Source organism: Parambassis ranga, chromosome 18, assembly GCF_900634625.1.
Source record: "Parambassis ranga chromosome 18, fParRan2.1, whole genome shotgun sequence".
In the NCBI taxonomy this organism is placed as follows: domain Eukaryota; kingdom Metazoa; phylum Chordata; class Actinopteri; family Ambassidae; genus Parambassis; species Parambassis ranga.
In genome coordinates this window covers 3,515,761-3,540,791 of record NC_041038.1, presented here as the reverse complement: position 1 = coordinate 3,540,791, position 25,031 = coordinate 3,515,761, and the positions used below count along the sequence as shown (strand labels likewise).

General features: G+C 39.3%; 1 protein-coding gene across 1 annotated transcript in view; it reads right to left on the bottom strand.

Moving 5' to 3' along the window:
• nrxn2b (neurexin 2b) overlaps positions 1 to 25,031 on the bottom strand; it is a 437,176-nt gene that overhangs the window by 338,398 nt on the left and 73,747 nt on the right. The window contains exon 4 of the mRNA XM_028428850.1: positions 13,606 to 13,623. Within this exon, the coding sequence (XP_028284651.1) occupies positions 13,606 to 13,623 (18 nt within the window). The remainder of the gene's footprint in view (positions 1 to 13,605; positions 13,624 to 25,031) is intronic.

The following is a 25,031-nucleotide window of genomic DNA, read 5'->3' as shown; positions in this document are numbered from 1 at the left end:
CATGTTACAGAGTAAAGGCTGTTTGTCACAGAGGTCCCTGTGAATCAGAGCAGGCCTCGATCCATTTATCAAAGTTTGCTCGTTGATGGCTCGTTGGTGTCCTTGGAAGAAAATTCATTCTTTAGACCACATTGTACAGTAGAGGTCAACTGCAACTATGCAATGTATAGTTTGAAATGAAGAAACACACTACAGTTAGTGTACATCATGTCTAACCCCGGGTGTGTTTTGATGTTACGAATGAAAGATAAGGTGATGAAAAATATAAGATATTTAAAAAAAAAAAAATATGCTTAAAGATTCCTATATAAGTTTATGTATTTGTTTGTTTATTTGCTTGCTTACTTATTTGTTTTTCATTGTCAGTTTATAGTATATAGTGCATAGTGTCCCTGTACAGTGAAACCTTGTACAATGTGAAATTTACATCATAATTTGGATATTGCTAGGCCCATACTGCACCGTTAATCACAATTAAAGCACAAGCCCACAACAGAAGAAAAGAATGACTTTGACATGAAATTTGAAGATGCAGTGTTTGATTGTTCTTCTTCAATTGTTTAGATATAAACTTTAAAGCACAGTGAATGATGTGAGGATTCATATTGTACTTTATATTTTGTCCAGAAGCCTTGCGAATCTGAGTGCATATCAAACACATCAACATGACTCGAAATGTCAAATCAAACAAGTGGGCTGCTAGGAATGGACACAAGATCCTTTCTTTCCTGCTTTATTTTCCATTACTGGCAATTCTAACAGTAACGGGACACAGACACCTGTCAGCGCTCTACATGACATCCCGGCCTGCTTTGAATTCCAGTCAAGGCAATGATGGGGCAAGAGCAAAATGGAGCTATATCGCTGTCAGAGGCTGTCAGCGCTTTAATAACCGAGAGCTTCTCTGCTGTTTTCATATGCTGACAGGAATGCAGATATTTCCCTCTTCAGCCTGTTTTATTGTCCCCTCTGTCTTGCCCTCATTCTCCCTGTTCTACCAAACAAAATCTAGCTTCTGGTCTCCCTTCTTTCCTCTTTTTCATTTTCACCTCATTCTTTTCTCTTCCCCGCTCTCCCACTTTCACTCACTCGCTTTTGATCTGTAAGGCTGCTCATGTCTCTTAAGTCACCCTAATCTTACAACATCAGCTCTGTAATGCGTCTCATTATGAGTAGTGGGCATGGCAATCAGAGCTATAAACCCTCACTCTCCTCCAAGCCTCGCCTCCCTTAAATCCACTTTAATTCATACTCCTGAGTGCTGCACGGGGGGTTTCAGAGGGGGGTTGTTATATGTATTCAAGGCCAAGACTAACACTCACGCGTGCGCACACATACACACACCCTGCTGGGATTCCTAGCATACAACGTCTCTGATAAAGATGTCTTTGCAGCAATTCCTTGAAAATATGGATTATGTCTTATAAGCAGATCTTCATCCTTCACACCCAAAATAAGATGACATCCTATTTCTTGAGCTGTGAAAGACTGCATAGGATTTACACAGGAAGAAGAAGAAAATCTCACAGCCACTGTCTTAAGCTATTGCTGGTGTTCTGCAGGCTGTTAACCACGTACACATTTTAATTTAATTAACATGTCTGGTGTTTTATAGCATCGACAGCCCTCCATATGGTTCATTTTCCCATGTGACAAAAGGTAAATAAAGCTTTCTACATGTACTGGGTGTTTGAATTCCATTGTATTTGTCTGCAGCTTGTGCTAATTAAAAATTTGAAAGAAAAAAAAGAGAAATAATAAGACAACTACAGAGATGAGAAAATGTGAGAGATGAGCATTGCTGTCACTGTGTACGTGTGTGTATATATATAGGATAGGATATGTTTGTGTTCTAAATGTGTTCCCATTTATCTTAGCCTATAAATCATTATAGATGCATCAAAGTTTAAAATTAAGAAGCACACTGATAGGTATGCCAGGATCGACAGCTCAACATTTCTAAATTCGCGAATGCTCAAACAACATACCACATTTATTTATTTTCTCCATTGTAATTCTGCTTCACATATTCTCCAATTCTAAACACATGGGCAGACAAACACACAGAGGTCACTGGGATGAGTTGAAGGCAGCTAAGTAAGTGTGAATATTTTTAGCATAGTGATAAAAAGTCATAAGTAGAGACTGTTGTGCCATAGTGGTGCATACGGATGCATGTGAGAGAATAAATGTGTGGGGGTACTATGTACTGCCAGAATGACGCACTTTTATGATGTCATCTGCCCTCTGGAACAGATTGGATTTAATTGGTCGGTCATTTCACAGCCGCATGGCTTTTTTTTTTTAACAAGCGCAACTATCAATCAAACACACCCTCACAGCGTTCCTGTAAAAACTCAATCATCTCTGCTGCAGAGAGGAATATACCTCAACTTGCACTACACTCAATGAAGTACACAAAATTTTGTGTGTTTGATATCAAACTGCACTGGGACACTTAGATGGTGTACACATACCCAGACGTAAATTACAGTCCCTCCCTCTCACCATAAACAGACACACTTGCAGCCATTGACCCTCTTGCTTTTACAATGTTCACTGAGGCTCTTACAACATGAATCCTATTGTGACTGTTGTACAATAGATCAACCCTGGCCTCATAGCCATAGTATGTCCTGGCCCCAGAGCAAAACCTGTGTACGTCCCGATGCCCTAATAGCACTGATAACACTCTGGGTCTACTGAGTCCTCCATTTATCACCTCTTAGTACCAGCACACAGGATGCTTTCCTCCACAAAAAAACTACCAGCCTACCAAGAAGAAAGTCAGTAATTTTAGGCAGTAATTTCATTTAAATAAATGTGATTTAAATACTTGATAAAATAGCTGATAAAAAAAGAACAAAATAACAAAAAAGTTATTTTTAAAAAAATCTTTTTGCTCAGCGAAGAGATGCCCAGAGTTCCCACTGTACAGTACAATTATTGGTGTATGTTGTGCAAATAATTGACCAGAAAGTATGACCAAGGACAGAAATAACTGCACATCTTTAAAGCACCCACTGTAAAACTGTGGTCTCAATATCTACTTTTAATGGACAGCATGTGGACTGTTGACCACCCTTTGAGAAACAGAGAAGGAAAAGGCTGCAATGAAATCCTCTGCCAGCCATTAACATTCAAACTTCCATCCAGCAAACATTCAAAATCTATGAGAGACCACAGGCCTGGATAACCTGGGTGCTATCAACACTAGCTATAGTCCATCATAAAACAGCAGAGCGGCAGCCTCAGTCACAGTTCCAACTAGGCTCCTGGCCCTTGTACTGGTGGCTGTGGAGTTCTTTTCTGCTGGTTTATGGGCTGGGATACCACATAAACCTGGCAGCTGAGATGGTGAAACACAGACTTTTTAAAGTCCTACTGTGTTTTATCAAATCAAGGTGATAGAGATGAGCTGCATGGTGTGTAAAAAGTAGAAGTTAGTTTGAAACCAAAAGAACAAAGTACAACTTGCTAACATCAAAGAAAGAAAAGTAGAAGTTGGGTCAACTATCAAAGGCAAAGCAGTCAGTCTTATCTTAGTTATAAAAAGTGTGTTTTTTTTTCTTGTTTTTTTTATAGCTAATACATAGCTACATAGTAGAGATCTCTAATGATATATTCACACACACACAGAAACATCTGTGCATGTGCCTTTATAGGGTCCAGGTGTCAGGCATGTGTGGATCTTTTGTCTCTACGGTGTGTGCAGTGGTTTAGCGCAGTGCAATTATGTGTTTTGGTTAATATCTTGACAAATGGATTCATTGGTCTCATCCCTCCTATTCCTATCGATCAGGTTAGTTGTGGGCTGCTGATGACTGGCCTGTGAACCACAGTGTAGTTATCCCCAGCAGATGCACAGTGGCTGGGGGAACATGTGATCTTGAGGAGCCACACATTGCAGGTAGGTGGGAACAGGGTATGCTGATGATGTATATTTAAATGCAGGTGGAAATCAAAAAAAAATCTGAAATGATCCAGCTATTAAGGGTAGGAGTGAACTCTCAAAGTTTAGAAGTAATAGTATTAAGTAGGCCTATTAGTATTTAAATGTATGCATGTACAGAAAGCAAAAAGACAGCCTCTAATTTTTATTTATTTTATTTTATTTATTTGATCTAATTTTTTATTTGGCAGAGGTCAGATCAGATCTCTCCTGCGGCAATATGCAATCTGATACCAGCCATATAGCTTAGCTTATGCAAGACAGAGACTCTGGAAGAGTGTGTCTCTGAAGCAGCTGAATGTGCCTGAGGCTCACTGTCTGTCATAATGATGGATGACCTATCTGCAACACAGTTTTTTTGTTTGTTTGTTTGTTTTTTTTGCACAAAAAAGACACAAACATATCTATAAAGAACTGACACAACATTCAGAACAAGTCTGTGTATTCATTAACTGTGTATAATGACACCTGCTCACAGAAATGTTTAAACTATATAGGAATCCAGGTGCTATTTTAATAATGAGTTTGTCATCATGCACGGAGATATGTACAAAGCCACTATTCGGATTTTGCGCCTTAATGAACCACCAACACAAAGCAGCTCTTTCAGGCCTGATTACAAATTGTGTTGCCATTTTGTTGACAGCACAACCCTGTACAAGCAAATCAATTGACACAAGACAAGACATGTACACTGGGTTTTGTTTCTGTATTTTATGCCTTAGGTCAACCTCAGGTTCTAGGGTCTCTTTTACACATTGCATTTGTGAATCACATTGAATTGTAGTAACTTGCACAACAAGTGCAAATAAAGATTGATTAAATAATTAGCCCTGTGATAAACTGGCAACTACAGGGTGGGGTGGGGTATACTCCACCTCTAATCTATTAACTGCTTTGGTAGGCTTCAACTGTCAGTGGGTGAGAGGTAATGCTGTCAATTTTTATTCGATATTCGAACATGAGTTCGAACAAGGGGTGAAAAGTTCGTATTCGAACTGGAATTGCACGTTCGAATGCATGATTTAATCTCCTTAAGCACGTCAGACCATTTGAAGTAGTGTGCATTGTATTCCAGTAGAGGGCGCTACTATCATATTGACCTCTCAGAGTGGCCCTCTTTACCTGCAGCCTCTCAGCCGTAAATCACAACGCCAACACACATGAGAAGTGGCGTGTGGAGGTATTTTTGTTTCTACACATTGGATGGTAAAATCGCTTACAAAAACACGGCTGTTTGTCAGCCGTGCAAAAAGAAGCTAGCATACCATTCAGCAACAACAAATCTACAAGCTCACCTGCTAGCTCACCATCCTACCGAAGCAGTGGACACGCCAAAGACAAGCAAAGCAGCACCAAATGTACAACCTCGATTGACGACATATTATTCTGCACTTTTGACTACAACAGGCCCATTGCCAGAGGCTTGTAAACAGGCCATCACAGATAAGATAACGAAGTTTGTTTGCAGGAGAGGGGTTTTGGGATCTCATTATGGAACTGGAGCCCCGATATAAAATCCCCAGCCGCACCACAATCTAACGAAAACATAGTGCGGCTTTACGACACCACACGTGAAAATATAAAGACTATATTACAGGACAAACAACTTGCTCTTACAACAGACGGGTGGACATCGTCACACATGCTTATGTGACAGTCACAGCTCACTGCATTTCAGAGTCATCGGAACTTGACAATTATGTTTTGTGCACTAAAGAACTGAGAGGAAGCCACACAGCCGTTCACGTTGCTAAGAGCATCAGCAGCACCCTGGATGATTATCTCCTGTGAAGCGGTTGTAGCCGTCACCACAGATAGCACCCTGAACTATGTTAACGCTGTGCGCAATATGGGGCTTGTTAATGTACCCTGTTTTTCCCACACACTGAACCTGGCCGTGCAAAAGGGTCTTGATGTGAAAGCTGTTGACATGGCCGTTTCCAGACTAAAGCTAACTGCACCCGATTTTGGGATTTTTGCCTACTGGAGGAAAAGCAGGAGCTTCTCGGATTAAAAAAAGAGAGACTGATTAATGACTGTGTCACCAGGTGGAATACCACCTATGACATGATATGCCTTGCATCCAAGCCACAAGCAGCAGTGGCAGCAGTCATTTTTGAGAAGATGTCTCATTTGGAGCTCAGCACCTCTGAGTGGTCCATGATTGAGCAACCAAAAGACACACTGAAACCGTTCAAATTCAGGCAATTCAGGCCCTATCCAACGATGCCTTCCCCACAGCGTCATCTGTCCTGCCCCTGCAGCACTTCATGATATCGCAGCTGAGCACTGCTGACTTAAACCAGCCATCAAAGAAGTGAGAGGTATGACTTATTTTTGTTATATATTATGTCCATTAATTAACTTAATGCCCTTTATAGCCTATACATGGTGTGTACTTCACTACAGTTGTCGTGCGATGTCATGTAATGTAATAGCAGTTCTGGAAATCTGGAAACGCGCTACAGCAAAGAGGATGGCGAGTGGATGCTTCTCAATAAAGTGGCCTTTCTGGACCCTCGGTTTTCCCGCTTAGTCCACCTCTCATCTGAGCAGACAAACCTCATCAGTGACAGCTTATCAAGAGAAATGATGCACAATGAGACAGACAAAGGAGAGAAAAGGCAGTTCCTGCCCTGAGTGCGATGGGGAACTTGTTTGGGGACTTATAGAAAATGAATGACTCTAGCAGCAAGATTGACTTTTTGGAGATGCAATGAAGGAGACTTCTCTTTCTATAGACAGCAACCCCCTGCTTTGGTGGAGAAACATAGGGTGCAGCAGGTATCCAAAACTCTCCAAGCTGGCTCGTAAATATCTGTGCGCGCCAGGAACATCTGTGCGCTCAGAGTGCGTGTTCTCGTCGGCAGGCAATATTGTCAACAAAAAAAGAGCCTCACTTGATCTTGATCACGTTGATAAACTCGTGTTTCTTGCAAATAATATCAGAAAGTGATTCGGTTAGTAAAGTTTGACTGTTGTTCTGTTTAAACTTCCTACAAAGCTGTCGAAGTGCCTCCCGTTATCTGTGATATGTTTGGTTCAGGGAACTGCTCTTCCTCGGTGACACTTTGACACTTACAGCGACAGGCATTAAGGCAATACGTTCATAAAAGGAGATTGTGTTGATTGTGTGTGCAATTACTGTGTTGTGGTGTATTGATGTAGCATATATATGGGTATATGAATATATTCGAACAATGGCGTTTTTTCAGATTCGTACGAATGTGATTTTTTAAAAAAGTGACAGCCCTAGTGAGAGGTGGCCAGATGTAGCCTACTTGTAGTATAAAAACACCACAATGCTAGTGTGTGTGTGTTGTACATCTCACAGCAGCAATTTATTATTAATGATTATCCAGGATGTGGAGCATCTGCAGCTTCACATTTGGATGCGACCATGACCTATCAACAACCCAAATTATTTTTGATACATTCATGTATAAGGTGGGGTGCGTAAACAAGCTTTGGCTGTCAGCGCAGCGCTTCATAAATAACCTTGCCTAAAAGCTGACTGTCAGAACTCTGTGCCTCTCCTGTCACAGTTTAATTTGAGTCACTTTTCTCTTCATTTCACTCATCAATAGTACCACTGGACTCAATTAAACCAGATTTATAGAAAGCTGAACAGTAACTGAACATGATCACCACCTGTCTCAGACAAACACTTATGTCAGTGTTGCTCTGTGGAGTTCAGAGGTGCGTGCACACAGTCAATTAAAGTCTGCATGAGCGGACAGTTTGTTGCTGACTGTCTGTCATCACCTCCTCAGACCCACAGTCACACTGTCGCGACCCTGATGCAACACAGGCATATGTGTGCATGTCTGCATGCATAATATAACAAGACTAAGTTTAGAATCAGAGAGTAAGAAATGCATGCTGAGAGTAATGATTCCCTTGTCTGCACAGAAGCACTTTACAATTCTGCTTTTTTGTCCAAGGAGAAAAAGAAACATGTAGTTCTTCTCTAAAACTTTTTCATTTTACCAGAGAAGAATAAGAGTCCAGATGTGGCACACTTTAAACAGACGGTACTCTGAGTGATGTCCCTACAATAATCTCACATTATCCAAAAGTGACACTACAGAGATCAACAGTAGATTCCTTTTAGTACAAGATACATAAAAAATAACTCAAACAAGAGAAGGCAATGATGATGAACAAATTAAAGTCATAAGAGTTAAAATACATGTGTGTAGGTGTGAAATTGTATAATAATGCATGCATCAGCCCTGGGCAGTAGCCAACACCAGCTGTTAGTAATAAGCTGTAGCTGTTAATGATTGCAGCCTCTAAGTCGTGGAACTACAGGGCACCAGGGCCCATCTACAGAAATGGCCTGGTCCTGTACTTAGCAAACACCCCTGCTGCTTCCATAATATAACCACATTACTCTGTCCTTTCTTCTTACATGCTAGCTCTGTCTTAACCCAATCAAGGAGTTAAATCAAGTTAATAGATCTGCAATGAACCCACAGAGCACTGTAATGAACTACAGCCTTGGGCACAACACAAATGGCAAAAGGCTTCATGTGAATTGTTGCTAAGGAGGAAATATAATAAGAGACATTAGGCTTTTGGGCAGTTTAAAACAAAGGACGCTGCAAGTTAGGTCATCGACAGTATATGCTAAACATAGATGTGCTTTACACACCAAGTTTACCTTTACTCTCTGATACTAGTTTTCCCCTGTCTGTTTTTGTATGCATGCCCCTGAACTCTTATTTTCCCAGGAGAAATGTTGCCGTATGTCAAGCCCCACTGCAAGTTAACAAATCTCTAGACTCATATAAAAATCATCACTGTCATGAATTTGGTATCTTTACTTCCAATGCTTGCATTAATTTAAAAACTTCTTTAAGAACTTTGATCAGATTCTAGCTAATTAGAAAATACAGGAAATGGGTTGGCTGTGTGCTGTGATCTCTGAACAAGATGGAAAGATTAAGTCACATTTGAGAGAAGGAAATCAAACTTGAATGTTGGTGGTCTTTGCAACTTCTCTTTGATTTGAGGATTAGAGCTATAGACTGCTCATCGCTGTCTTAACAATTACTCTGAAACTAATGGAAGCAGATGCTGTTAATCTTCACATGCTGGCACCAATGTACATCTAGCAGCGCTCTCCATCTCTTATTCCTAGCATGTAGTTTCACACACTGCTCAGCTGAATACACTAAGCTCAACTATCACACACTATCAACTCACCATCATTTATAACAATCCAAGGCAATTTCTCAGAAGTCTAGATATTACAGTTTAATTTATTCGTTGGAGACAGGACAAGGATGAAATATAATGGCAGTAGGTGTGATTGATGGCCATGTCAGAGATTTATCCAGCCTCCAAAAAAAAAGGCAGAATGTCAGTAGAGCAGTTACAGACTCACCATCAGCAACATAAACATTTTACATGAAAAGATTTATTGTCATTAGTGTTAATAAGGGCATTTATATGACATGCTACTGTCAAGCTGAATATACAATCAGACTGATGGATTTATATATGATGAGTAAGGGTCAAACATGTCTTGCTTTTCCCACATCACATTAACATCTTTCCTCATTCCTAAATGATTAAGGCTTAATGTTAATGACTGCAGACCTGTAAGCCAACCCCTGCCAGGAGGAAGAGCTAACAACTAGAATTACAGCCCTGCAGATAAGTACACCTGTGCCAAGCAGTTAAGTTGCAGTTCACAGTCATAGCTATCCAGACTCGTGTGATTTACAATGAACACTTTGCAAGAATAAAGAAGCAGCATTATTGTATTAAGTTGAGTCTGTGTTACTTTTTTGTTGTTGTTTTTTAGCAATCTCAAAAGCTTTCAAGGTCACAGTATCTTTTGGTTGTGAATCAGTTATTTCCTATATCCAAGTGAATGTGTGACACTGACATTGCATTCTCAAGAAAGGTATGGATTTGCAGACACATGGACAATCAAAGAACATGATCTTATTTTACCCACCTAGGTATATCCATTTATATACTGTGTTCTCTCTTCACATCATGCATACAATAAGACCACACGAAATAATATTAAAGGAGCAGGTTGGAATAAATTATTACCTCCTTGTCAAAAACAGCCTGGAATAAGCCATACATAGTGACAATAATAAAAAGGTACATACTGTACTCCACAAGGAACATTTTGATAAAGGGAAGGAGGCCTTTTACAATCAGTTGTGAAAGTTAAATGTGCTAAATCAGATAAGGATCTAGTTTAGCTGTGAGATGCATATCAATGCTAGTGGAAAATGAGCCTATTTAAATCAATTAGTGGCCACACACATGTTGCACAGTGTGTGCCGATAATTTGAAACCACATCTTATTCTCCACATCTATCAAATTTTCCAATCTACAAATCTATATTCCCACATTTGATTGTCCAAGTTTCTGCTTTTTAAGCCAACACTGTGTTAAAACACAGTGGAGCATAAAATGGCATAAATGGTGCCTCAGATGGAGCAAATGAGTGGCCATTTAATTGTAGTGAGTTAAACTGGTTCCCTGTGGTAGGGGATGAGAGCTGGATGCCTTAAGTAGTAATTATCTCAGGTAGCTATCTCATTACCATCCTTCTCTTGTATGTAAATGTGGCCACAGGCTTGGGTTTTATATTGTGGATTGCCCACTTTCTTGTGGCTTTTCTGAGGGTCCGCTGTTTATCTGCAGGCCTGGGAAATATCTTAATTACTGGTTGCATTTCCAGAGATAATAGTGTTTTTATTGTCTTGGCTTCCATGTCAGTGCCTCATATATAGGACTTGTTCACTTAAGTTGCCAGGTCACTGCAATCAAACTGAACAGTGCCTCAGTGGGCAACATCTTAATGATTAAGGTTAGGAAAGGATTATTAGGAACATCGGCTAGATGGTGGATAGATATGATATAATAAAAACACCTAATTAGGCTTTAAAAAAAAACAATACAAAGCAACTACAACAAGTTCATCAACATTATTGTTGTGACAATGGAAATATTGCAAATCTTAAGCTGCCAAAGAACTATATTGTAAGCCTGCCCATATCTATGTCAGAATCAGAAATACTTTATTAATTCCAGGGGGAAATTGCTTACACTCAAGGTGCTCCTTTCACATTGTAATTACGGGGCCTATGAAGTACAGTATGTTCTACTAAGAACCGACTTTCAACACAGAAAGATGTAATCCTTCATTTTCTCTTTCCAGTTGTAGATGGGTAGTTTACTGAGCATTCTTGATACCATGTGTGCTGAACAGGCCAATCCCACTGCAGCATTAGCATAAAGAGGTTTCTGCTGGCTCTTCCCAGCCTAGGGTTGGCATTAAAGGAAAGGAAGGAGAAAAAAAAGAGAGAGATGCTAATCATCTGATCTGTGAAGAACAAGGCTTGAGAGAGAGACAGAGGCAGACAGAGAAATGTACACAGAGAGATGTCTCTGCCTCTGCCAATGCCATTTTTTTGGAGTCTGAATAAATTCAGCAATAGGATGAGTATCTCTCGTTGTAGTCTGCCTGCTTTAAGGGGAGACAATTATTTCTACCACTACCTGCCAGAAGAAAAAAAAAACACTAATAAAAAATCAGTAATATCAGTGCATTTCGCAACACAAAATGTCAAAGAATTTGACTGCTGTGGAGATTGACATGGCATTTGTTCCCATGTGGGTTAAAAACACTTATTGGATTTTGACTAAATCTCAAGCCAGCATTCTGTGCAGCTTATCCATTTCTTTTTTAAACCCTAATACAAAACAGTGCCTGATAGAAATTGACAGCACTGTATTCACAAGATGTTACTGAGTGCTTTTCGTTCAACAGCAGAGATTTAAAAAATCAGCTATTATAATACAAAAGACAAAGTCTATAAAAAAGTCTAATAAAGTAAAAACATGTACTACTCAGAAACTAGGTGATCACCAGCTTACTCAAGGTGCTACCTCAAAGGTCTACAGACCCAAAGCCATGTTAATTTTGCAGACAGCTTGTTTCTCAAACCCAAAAGTGGGTTATCTCCCCCTTCTCTGCCCAGTGGTTTAAATGAATGATGAAATGTATTTTACCCTGGCCTCCCAGATCAAATTGTAATTAGTTTGTATTCCTTCTCTCTCTGGATCTTGATTCTTATAGCGTTGTAGGAAGTGGATATGGTATTACTGAGTTTGTTCCTATCTCCTCCACACCCCTGGGTTGAACAAGTCCCTTAGAAAACCTCTGGTCCCCATCTAGTCTCCAAGCTGCTGCAGTCAGACAAAATGCTGTGTTAATATTCAGACACAATCAAATTCCCGGGTAAAATACTTGCTGGACAAATCTTGACAAGCAACAAATGCATGAATAACTAATTATATATATAATACATAATTAAATATATATATGATATATAATAATCAAGAGACAGGCTTGTGTTACCACAGTGCAGAGCTCACAAGGGGTGAACTATACGGCATAGGATTGGATAAAAAGATTTTTTTCGTCACTATGTGAGCACAACTGCATGTTTTCTCATTATGTTCTGCTGTGCTGCAGATGACTTTTGCACGTTCATAATACATAGTGGGTACAGCACCGAGACAAAGCTAATTATTAGGAGGCGAGTGATAACACTGACACATCACTAAAGCAATAGTTTGGCACTACAAAGTGCTGTGGGCTAGACTTTTAAACTCATTTTCTTACTGTTGAGTGAGGTGTTGATACATCCCATTAGTCTGTCCATCTTCACTCTCATCTGCCATCCCAATTCCATGTCCTTCATTCCCACTAATACCAAACGATGTGTTGATAGAAAGTTAGTGTACTGTGACATGTCAGCACATTTACTGATAAAGCCACTGTCTGTGTTTTTAATAAATTCCTTAATAGTCGATAGCCTATTTGGCCCAATTCACAACAATTTAATGAACACAATTTGTCTAAAACTCCCACAATGGCACTACCTCAGAATTCAACCAGGCACTAGAATTAGAAAAACACAAGCATTCAACTACATGAGGCAGAAAATGGAAACGAACACAATGTGCTAGAATACAAAATGCTGTATAATAATAGTAACACCATAACTATTTCCTTGGAATCCTTACATCAGCATCTGAACTTTATAAATCACTCAATACTTCATGAACTTTAAATAGATCGTTTCAGGCAACATATGCGACACAAAGTATGTTTTTCAAGCAGAAAACATTTCCAAACTGGCTGACTCAATAAAAACCTTTAGAACTTGCATGTACTTTATCTAGCACTGCTGTTTATGAGAGCCACAAAGTATAATTATTATGGTAAGGCTTTTTTTTTTTTGGGGGGGGGGGGATTTTTGCCACAGCAAACTGGTGGAAATTCTCTTTCGAGGTGGAAGGTAAAGTAGTATGCAAAATCAATTAGCTGCTGTGCATCGCAAATGAAAGTAAAAGAGGTAGAAAAGGTCGGCAGCAGTTTCGGCAGTTTTTAAAAGCAACTTTTCCTCATCTATTGGACACCAGCTGAATGCAGTTTCCGGGCAGCATAATTGGTAGTGTGGGTATGCACATGTAAGCGTTCACACATACCTAAGTGCAAAGTATAATAAAAGTGTCTGTAACAATTCAGGCACCGTGGCAGCTGGGTAAGTACGTGTGAATATACATCAAAAGGTACAAAAGTATAGAAAAACATTTGACTCACCGACTTGAGAGGAGTCACCTGTAAGGAAAAAAAGAAAGAAGAAAAAAAACCAGATTGATTAGTTCAAAGAGCAAGGAAAAATGTTTCTAACCAACACATATCCACGACAAAATATGAAATAATTGCACAGGGAGAAAAAAGAAAAGTCAGAATGCAATTAGCATTTGATGCCCACAAGTGCACAGTTTCACATATGAGCCTCAACACGGAGCTGCTAATTGAGATGGTGGAAGAAAACAACTACAGAGAATGTTCAGGGGACAGCATTCATATTTTCCTTATAAAAATAAGTCTTAAAGGTCAAAGGAGAACCTTTCAGGCATCAGCAAGCTTCTTGACATTCACTTTCCCCTCTTCTCTGCAAATAACCCATCCAAGGACTCATTAAAAAATACTGGGCTTAGAGTTCATTTATAATATTTTCTGTAGATACATTTACCATTTGTTTGTGACTTTCAAAACACGAGGTTACCCAATTAAGTATTTTTTAATTAAACTGCAATAATTAAAAACAATCCAATACAATAATGCATTATAATTCTGCAGCACATATATCTATCATTGAATTGGATACACATAATACATTTCGACTTCTCAAGTTAGAAAGAATGGCATGGCAAAAATTTAAAAAAATTAGAACACAGTAAATGCTTAGAAACTAGCAGAACACCCCACCACCACCACACAATTTGAATCATTGATCCATGGTGCAGGATAAAACTCTAAAGCTGCAACACTGGTTGGCAGGTGATAAGCATTACAGCAAGAGTATACAGTAGGTGTTAGATCAATTCAGGGAGGAGAGCAGGGAGAAAGTCCAAAATAACTTGTAAAATGCTTCTTTTTTTTTCCCCAGCTAAGCTTAGCACGATATGCACTAGAATTGCTTCACATGCCTTGTGAGCCTAATGTCTACCGTGGCCCAATAGACTGAAGCTGGTTCAACTTCCCTTTTATTAATGCCAGGTATAAACGTATAAAAGTATCCCAGGATAGGCTGACATCAATACTGGCAAGATGGCTACCATTCTATGTCTGTGGGCTGTGGTCTCTTCAGTTCCAACACATGGAGCAGAGCAGGGATCCCAGCCAGAGCAGATGGAACACAGGGCATTTTGCCTCATAGTGCCGGCCTTGTTCTTGATCTAAGGTCTGGGCACAAGAGCTTAAATGTCCACAGTAGTGAATGAAGGCAATTGTAGAAAAGGTGCCAGAGGAATGAGCACAATCAATACACCTCAGTCTCCCAGGCCTTGTTTGTTAATATCCTGAATTCTGACAGGGGTATCTCCAGCTCCCAAGCAGTATCAGCTGCCCTGGTTGCTCCAACATCGACAAACATGCTCTTACACGCAGGGTAAAGCCAATGACAGGAACAAGTAGAAAGTGAGTGTGTATGAGACAAGAAGCCGAAGATAGTGGAATGGAGCAAATGAAGAGATAGGTGGTCAAACATAGCTCATCCATCACGCCTTTCTACTTTTCCCAGACCACAGCGAGGACACCATGGGAGAAAAAAAAAGATGCGCAATGCAGGATACATGCTCCCATGTAATATCATGTCATGACCGTGGTGTACAAATATAAAGTTATGGCAGACATCTTCACCAAGTGGGCCACAAAGGTGGGGTAACCATCTTTTAGTGAGAATATATCATTCCTAGCTCATATGACCAAGGGACAGAGCAATAAAGGCTCAAGTGACCCCGGTGGTATAGTAAATTACCCTTGCTGGATGCAAGGAACAGCATGGTACTCATGAAAGGAAACATAGACAGGCCAAGGCTGGTGAGCTGAGGAATACCAGCAGCCTTTGGGGCTGCACTTGCTTGTGAACATGGAACCACATTTTCCAGACTCATTGCACTGCATGATACCCCTCATTACACCTAACAATGCATTGAAGTTTTTTTGTGGCCATACTGCCATCAGAGAAAAATGCTAGCTAGAAAATTACTACTGACCAACCACTCCCCCTTTTGTTTTCAGCAACTCTATCTCATAGCTGTGAATCAGTGACCCCTGTACGCTGTCGATTTACTTTCCATCTCCTACTGCACTCCCCACACCTCTGTCTCTCAGCTCCGCTTAGCTGTCAACCCTGCATGCCCGAAAATGTGGAAAGAGGGATATGTTCAGAGAACACGCCACACATGAATGAGTGGGGCAGTGCACACACCCATACACACACACACACACAAGGTTTTGTGGAAAATGGGCAGCAGAAATCAATTTGTTTTTGTTAATCGAGGGCATACAATAATTTTAACAAAGCCCACAGTTGTTTCTGTTAGTGTGCCTTGTAAGCTTATCCTAACTTGCATTTATTATAAGGTCTGCCATTTCATTCAAATATTTAAGTAGTGGTAGTAGTTAACTCATGATTGTTTGCAAATTATTATTTTTTTATTTTTTTTAAATGTACATTAAAGTAACATTTTATACATTTGTATGACTTTCCAGAATATTGAATCTAATGATTTGTTGAAAACCTTACACAAGACCACCCGATATATTAAAATTCCAGTTTAGTTCAGCTAATTAGCCCACTATTAACAATATGCTACATCGTTACACACAGGAAAAAACTATTGCATTGCAATATATTCACATTGCAAGAGACCTTGATAGGCAATGGTCATTCTATTCAGCCATGGTGGAAAAAGTGCATATCTGCAGGCTTTACATGAATAACTGTGTGGCAAATAAGAAAGCTGAAAAATGGCCTGAAGAAGAATAATACCCGAGTCCTGAAACAGGTGCACCTAAACTGAACTCAGTACTTCAATATTTGAATATGTTTAAAATTTGTATTAGCTCTGCCTCGTTTGAAAACTCAAAAGCACAATGAAGTAGTAAGTTTCAAGACATTTTTATAATGCTATTTCTTCTGTGCTGCTTGACTAACTTGAAAATGCACATGAGTAATGCCATTCATGCTTTGGGATCTGCTACATCAACATATTTATATGAGAGGTAAGGGGAGAGACAGAGGGGTATGAGGCAACCACATAAACAACACAAGAGGAATCAATGGATTCAGTGAAAAACTAACTCTGCATGACTCCCACTTGAACTGTAACTGTTAATATTCTATCTTGCTGTCTACTGACAAGAAACAGCAGCTAAAGCTCTTCCTGCAGAGGACTCTTGCAATGTGAATACATGTATAAAAGTTTAACAGTACTGTGTTGGTGATATCTAAACAGACTTCCCCTGCAGATAGGCAAATATGGAAAAAGGAGAATGTGGTGATCTATAGTCATAGAGGTGACAACATGACAGCAGAAATTACTTTGTGCTCATTTTCTACAACAGTGAGCAAACGAGAACAAAAAAAAAACTGGCATTCTGCCTTGATCAAGATCTTATTACTGGTGGATTTCACCTAATGTGCTAAATGGACAGATACAGTCGACTACTTGCACCACTGTGATCCTGTATAAGGAATTTAACACCCTGAAATTGCATTTAGGAGGTTCACCAGACAGTGACCACCTGGGTACAGTTTACATTATCAAAGTGTCTCCCAGGTAAACACGAGAGAATTTTCAAAGCTAAATGAAAATGCTTCTCTAGTAAAGAATAGCATTTAATCCCTTGGAAACACTAACTGTAATATATATTATTGTAGTGAAAGGAAGATGTGGAGAATAACAGCTCTGCATTACACTGGCATTAAACAATGTGCTGCATTAAACAAAATGAGTCAATCTCGATACAATACAATATCTCAATGTAATACAATATTTGCAATACTTTTTTTTAGTTTCAATGGCTTGACCAGTATTTGCTGTCCAACAAGTGTTCACATAACATTATAACCACCTGGCTAATATTGTGCAGGACCCATTTTGTTGCCAAAACAGCCATGACACATTTATGCATGGACTCTGGAGGTTTTGTCCTGTGGCAGGATGCACAGGATCTTGCTGAAAGAGGCCACTGTCATCTTTGAAATATCCTTACAGTCAACTAGCCATCACACTTTGGTATTTGCCAAAGTCGCTCAGATCCTTTCCAGCTACTGTCATATCAACATTGAGGACATCTTCCACTGCTGCCTAATTAAAGCTGCTCACTGACAGGTGCCATGATAATCAGATAATCAGTGTCATTCACTTCACCTGTCAGTGCTCATAATAGTACTGCTGATGTTTGTTGTTTTGCCGAGGCAGTAGGCGATCCGGGGGAACAAGGAAACAGAGGAAGATTGCTAGACAATGGTGAATAAGCTGCTACTGACCTTAAACGAGGCAATGAGGTTTGTGTTACATGTTGACTATGAGTTTTAGATGACAGGAATGCATTGCTATGAAACACTCCGCCAACTGGTTTAAAACTCAATTACTAGTATCACTAACCTAGTGAGGACGAGCTGCTCCTTTATATTTAAGTTATATGGCATCCTGGGTTACTAATAATCTACAGTTGCATAGAGTGTATTGACTTTGACTCATGTGAAATAGGACTTTGATTTAGTTTCAGAATAAGCGGTTGTGCATGTGACACTTAAATCTGTTTCATTTTCAGACTTGTGCATTAGCCTTTACTCTCTAGTATCTTTTTTGTGTAAAAATCTGACTAAATACAGTGAGTTAAACCTGGCAGAGTCTATATTTATTTCTGTGTTGGGAGGCAAGAAAAACAGTTCAAAGTGCTTTGGCATTTGTACTTCATTTGCAACAATTTATTTTTGTTGTTCATTTTCGAAAACGAACATGAACCCTGTGTTGCACTGCTGTGACAGTGCTAGCTTTTACACAAATTTAAAATAGCAACCCATTCTCAGTTCCTGCTGAAGCAGTTGTTGGGATTGCTGTGTGGCACAGCATAATGTAGCAGTACCTATAACAGTACCTAAACAGTGTGCAAGTGAAGTGTAAAACTGATGAAGGTTCTTTTTGCGTTTTTAAACTGGGCATAACCCTTATCTGAGTTAGGGATAAGCTAAGACACATTTGAACATCATGTTCTCATTTGGGTTATTTCTCAAACAGTGTTTCTGCCTTGATGATGCCTTTGTTATTTCAACTACTGTTTGGAGCGAGAGTCAGCAATCCACACTGTAATCTACACAGACAATTCAAAAGAGTGATTAGTGAGACACAAATTCCCCGTAGGGAAGTGGCAGTGTTTTCAAATGTTAGGCTAGCTTCACCCAGTGGGGTTTTTTTTAAACGTACACAACAATCAAGCATGCCAGGCTTTGACCTGCAGTGTATATGATCAAAGCTTTATAACTGTGGTTTGTGTCCTATGAGGAACTACCAGCAGCTATGGGCTTTAGGTGTAAAACTTGCAAGTAACAATCTAAGTAGTTACACACAAAAAAGAGCACCATGTTATCTAAAAAGGGTTAAAGGAGACTACTTTGAACATAGTTGCCATCAACTACACAAGATGACGGCACTTTGTGCTGCTGAACTGAATTCAGACTGATAAGCAAGCTGAAACTTCTTTTGCCGTGTTGCAGTCCCTGGCCCCAGGATCATCGTCAGTCTAGTCACCATAGACCTGCTTACTAGAGCCACTTTGGGAAACACTAGGCCTTTAATGTGATAACAGCCCTGTTATTGAGGCTGGACCAGACAAATTTCATAGCATGTAAGTAATACGATGCAATGTCACCTCATTAAAGTAATCTCCTAATGTAAATACAAAAATCTAACCACAATATTTTTTTATTTATTCATCTTGCTGCTTGCTTAGGAGGCAAGACAACACTGTTGCCAGGTAACAGTGGCACAGTTGAGCTACTGGGCTGGTTTGATGGCTTGAGTGGTTTTTAGGGGAACCATCAGTCCTTTGGACCGTCAGTGGCGAGCAGACTTGAGTGGCTCTCTCAGGAGAAAATAGGACTGAGAGTCCAAGCTGTTACAATCACACTATTTAAGTGTAATCTGGAAAAGAAAGGCACTGTTGTGTGGAAAAGTGGACCGAGGTAGGGAAAATGTTTTAAGGTATGAATTTTTAAGGTATGAATATGAAATTACAGAGTTGTACTTAGGCCATAACTAACTGGCACTGTTTAGTGTCGTATATATTACAAATGCCTGTGCTTTTTTGCATCTGAGGATTAAAAGAGAAGCAAGAATAGAGGAGAGCTTTTTACCAAAATTCACATCTGTGCACTTCATCCAATATAAGTGTTTTATCCAATCAGAGTGAATTTGTCCCCTATAATCCAATGTGCTTTTAAAAGTGTGTGTTGCACTCAGGTACAGTGCGGTTATTTAAACTACACACAGTGCAGTACCTACCTCTGGATGACCTTGGGGGTGTGCCCCTGTGATGTGACAAAGTACCTTTTCGTTGTTTGAAGGTAGTGTTTGACCAATGCTTCACACATTCAATCACTCACTCACACACACACACACACACACACACACACTGATCCCCTTCTCCTCGTGTGTCTGCACATCTCTTTCCTGGACCCTAGTCCTTGCTCTAATCCTCTGGACTCGATGCTGATGCTGCAGCCTGGTAATTCACCAAATCCCCTTCTGCTACCCTCCACCCATACCTCTCCTCTGATGTCAAGTGCTCCTTGACAGAACACATCCAAACACACACATACTTATACTGTATACACAAGACAAACACATATTAAGGCCACATGCTACACGAATACAAAAACAACCTCTATGAAATGCCTCTACATTTACTGGTTCTCACTATAAGCACTGTGTTGCTGAGTCTTTTTTGAGGTTTTTAGTTGATGAAGTATGAGAATGATGAATTTTTCTGCATGCACGGTTTAGGTCTGCTTTCTGCCTCTTTTTTCCCTATAATGAGCTCCTTTTATGCCTCCATTCTCGAAACTGTCTCTGAAAAACATCCACGTTTGATCGCTGATTTCATTAAACGCTTTGTTTTTGTTTTTTTTTTCTGTAGCAAAACTGCGAAGTGCTCCCAGATTTGCCATTAGCGAGCCCCCCACAAGAACAATGTGTAATTTTAGCCTGCCAGTGAAACTGTCTTAGGCGTCAGTCAAGACGCAAAATGTTGACGCTAAATGCTAGATAGGAATTGAAATGTTTTTCTTTCTTAGAAAGTGGAGATTATACACAACAATAAATGATAAAATGGGCACACGAGAGAGCTTCTCTGATTCATGTGCCATCCACACTTCTGCCTATCTCATTTTGTTTTAGTCCAAAACTGCTATTAGTGTGATAAGTATATTTTTTTGTTGTACAAATAAAACAACTTTGAGCAATTAAAATTTCTCTAATTACTGAAGGTGAAGCACACTAAATTTAATGTATCATTAATACTGTATATGCATTTTCATGTGCAATAATAAATCAGTTACTCAGTTGGATATGGCACATGTCCTGTTTATTTAGGAACAGCAACTGACTGGCCCTATAAAAAAAATCATAGGTAATTGTTGTGATGTGAAGACTATAATTTCTTGTCAGTTTGACAAAAGGCTTGGCAGCGAGAAGTCGGAGAAGATGACAACAGAAAAGATAGAGTAGTTGAGGGTGTGAAAAGAGATGTATTGGAAAAGCAAAGTAAAGAAAATGGCGTGTCTTTAGGGGTAAAATATTAGATAAAGGGCACTTTGAACATTCTCCTGAGTCCAACAAAGCAGTAACATTCCTGTGTGCTCTGCTGCTTTGTGAAGGGTTAAGAAGAGTACTTTAAAAATGCTGGAGTGTCCTGCTATCACGGCCCCTTCTCTGTTCCTGTATGATTAGTGTACTTGTTCTGTTAGATGTGATTAGACTAATGCTGTAATGCTACACCCGAGTTAATGGTCTGGTTACTGTTGCCAAGCCCTGTTGCTTGATTAAATTATTCACTTGATATTATTATTAGTTGATTAATCTACCAATTAATTGTTTGGGTCAAACTTCTTGTGAGTGGGGTTTTGTGCAATAACAGATTCATAAATTGTGGTATTGGTTTTGCTCCCAGAATTTTGCACATGAATAATGTATCTCACACAAATTTGGTATTCAAGTGGTTTTACTTGAATTTATCAAAGATTCGCCATCCAGACTGTTGATGGCTGTAAAAATGTCTTTCTTCGTCATTAGGCTAGATTGCAAAGAAACCAAGTTCTCACGCTGGCAACTGAATGGTTAAATACAATTTATCCAAATTACTAAGTGTATTTGCTGCTTGTAAAATATGCCGACTTTGCCTTACAAAAACCAAAAGGATCTGATCAGTCACTTGGCAATCTAAAAGAATAGCTTTTGACTGAAGTACCTGAAGAGTATCGAATCTATTCTATATATGTATCAAATGGAGATACTGTTTTCGCAACCACTAAAAACTTGGAACACCTCAAGATAAACGGGTACAAATGATGGAAATAAAAAATAATTTCTTTCAAGAAGCAATTGAATAGACTGGGGGTTTTAAAGCTACAATAATACAGACCTGACGAACTTATCCTGAAGCCAAAAAGACCTCTGACTGGGGAAAATCAACCCAGCTACAGCGGGATAGAATCTGGATAGCTTTTGAGCTGGATACAATCAGACCTATTTTTAAGTCCGGCTATTGCACACGTGTCCACGCTCAATCCGGCTCAATCCGGCTCAATCCGGTGATATCAAATACTGTCCCTGTGAACCCCAAAGAAGTATGACATCACTAGCAGGATTTGCTAGCTGCATTTGCATTCAGACTTTAGCCTGATTTCAGCGAATCAGTTTGAAAAAGTTGAGTTTGAGTAAATTTATTAACATTTATTGAATACACAACTCTTAACGGGGTCAGAGACGGTAGTAAGTTGGGGGGTTTGAAGGGCAGAATATAAATAATTAATAAGCGCATGGGGGACAAGTAGAGAAACCACTGACCCCAATCTCCATACATTGCACACAGCACAGAAAACTCTCAGTGCTGCAACTGATCTTTATAAAGAAATGGCTTCATAGCTATGAAAAATCCTTGCACTTATATTGAGTGTTACGTTATGTGCACCAAGTGGATATTTCACTTTGATAGAGACACAACATGGTCTCATACAGTCTTGAAGGCTCATAGTCGATCGAGGTTGAAGTTTCACCAATGAAAGAATCTCGCTGCACTGTTGTGCTTCCTGGGATATTCTGTCATTTTTTTTTTCCCCCTCGAGGAACCCCTCAAAAGGAACTTTTTATAACTATTGATGTCTTGCAATAAAACTATGATGCACAAAATTACAATAACTTATTGCAACCTTATTTTGCTTGATAGAAACAGTTGGGATCCATCCCTATTTTATTATAGTATAGTCAACCTATCTCTCATTTATCAGTAACTATTCACTTTAATGCTTAAACAAAGCAAAACGCTGTTTCTGAATTTCAAATGGGACATTTTTAAGGATTCAGTTTATATGACATAAGCATTGTGTGTTAAAAATCTCAGGTTAATATATTTATAAGACAGTAGGTATATATATATATATATATCCTATATTGATGATGCAATACAATAGGCTTGAAGGACTACAAGTAGACACTGCTCACCTCACATCTAGACTTGCCAGTGATACTATCTCCATCAAAGCTGTGAATTAAACATTTCTACCTGTGCATGCTCATAATTGATTTGACACAGCAGAAAGCATACTGATTAGGCAGTGTGAAAGAGACAGCCAGACAGCCGGACAGAAATGCAGATGAATACAGCCAGATAGAGGTAAAGAAAGAATGATTGATGTACAAATACACACAGAATTTGAATGAGCAATGCACGGTTTTACCCTAAGTTTCCTCAGGGGGGCATTGTTGTAAAATTGTACACACACATGAGCTAGCTACCTGTGGAAGTGGAAGCAGGCCTGTTGCATGTCCGAACTGCCAATATGAGATGTTTTTATAGATGAGATGGCAGTGAGTGACAGCCCTGTCAGAACTTTAAGCACTCAGAGCTCATAGCCTATTCTGTTTGAACATAATGTTGCAGGCATATTGATGTGTGCTTTAATTCTTAAATTGTTTTTTTTTCTCCTAAAACTAAATGCATGCACTAGATTAATCACAGGAATAGTAAATAATTGCAAACTGGCTCTGGGAATTGAGATTGCAAATAATGCAGTCAGAGAAATAGCTATAATATATTACTACTGGAAAGGTTTTTAAGGATTATAACCTACAGTGCACCACTTTAATTCTCAACATACAGAAGCCAAGGTCATGTTGCCTAATAGCTTCATATAAAGTCAGGTTTTTTTTTTTTTTTTAATTCAATCCTTATCCACAATCCGATTCCAAGCACAGCCACTGCTTTATTCTAACATTATCTCTATTCAACCCTTGTTTTTGATATTATTTGTTCAATCTCCTGTGTCTTCATCTAAAAAGGTGTTTATCAGAGTAGCCCTACGTCTGCGTTGACATTTGGAGCAGCAGTGATTAGTTATGCTGGTGATCAGAGCCATCATATCCCTCTCCTCCCCTCCTCGCCCCACTCTCCTGTCTACCTGCTCTGTGGATTGCAGTTTCAAACACGAGGTTTTAATGTTATTCAACTTGCCTCATTGCCTCCGCTTGTATGCTCCGGCAAGCACAAAACCACCCACTGCCCTGTGAATTCTTAAAATTAGCAAGGGGCAAAAAAATGTTGCCTAGTGTAAATTGTTTAATTCAGAGAGTCTGTGACAGCCTCTAAGCTCTCCTTTACATTTGCAAAAATAAACTATGTAACTCTTAAAAAATTGAAGCTATAACTACTGATAATCACATGCAAGTAAGACATTCTGTCTTACTTGCATTACATTCTGTCAGACGAGGCAATGCATTTTTAAAGCTTAGGTTTATTTTAAAATTAATAAACATAAACATTTCCTGAAACCTTGATGAAGTAACTGTTGCTGTGTGTTTTATTCAAAAGTTCACCTTGATGCAGGGAGAGGAGAATAAATGCACTGAAAGCTCTCTAGACAGTTGGCACTAGATTCCTATCTTAACTGGAGGGAATTATTTTGGTTCACCAAGCCTCAGTGATATGTTAAAACCTTTCACTACACAAATCATCTGCCCAATTAGGCCCATTTGGAGATAAGATAGGTAGCTTTGATCACTGCCGTGCACTGAGTATTTTGGAGGACAAGGTCATTGTGAGTCATTTCTACAGTGTTTGGAGAGGAATTTAAAACTGTGCAACCATGACTGGAAAAGCAATATGCAACTAACACTAATCTGCTATTATGTTCACAGGTGTCAATTTAAGGTTTGTGATAATCTTCAATGTATATTCTATTTTATTGTATTTGTGCTCATTTATGAGGAATACCAGCTACCAGCTGTGGCTATAACCACGGTGAATATAAATAAACTTTAGTGCAATAGTGCTGCTAAGAAACAGTAAGGCAGTAGACGGTGCTGGGTCAATTAAAGCCATTTATAAGCCGCTGAATGGACGAATCATCTCAAATTTGCTATATTGAACTGTAACGTCCCTGCAGTGGGTGT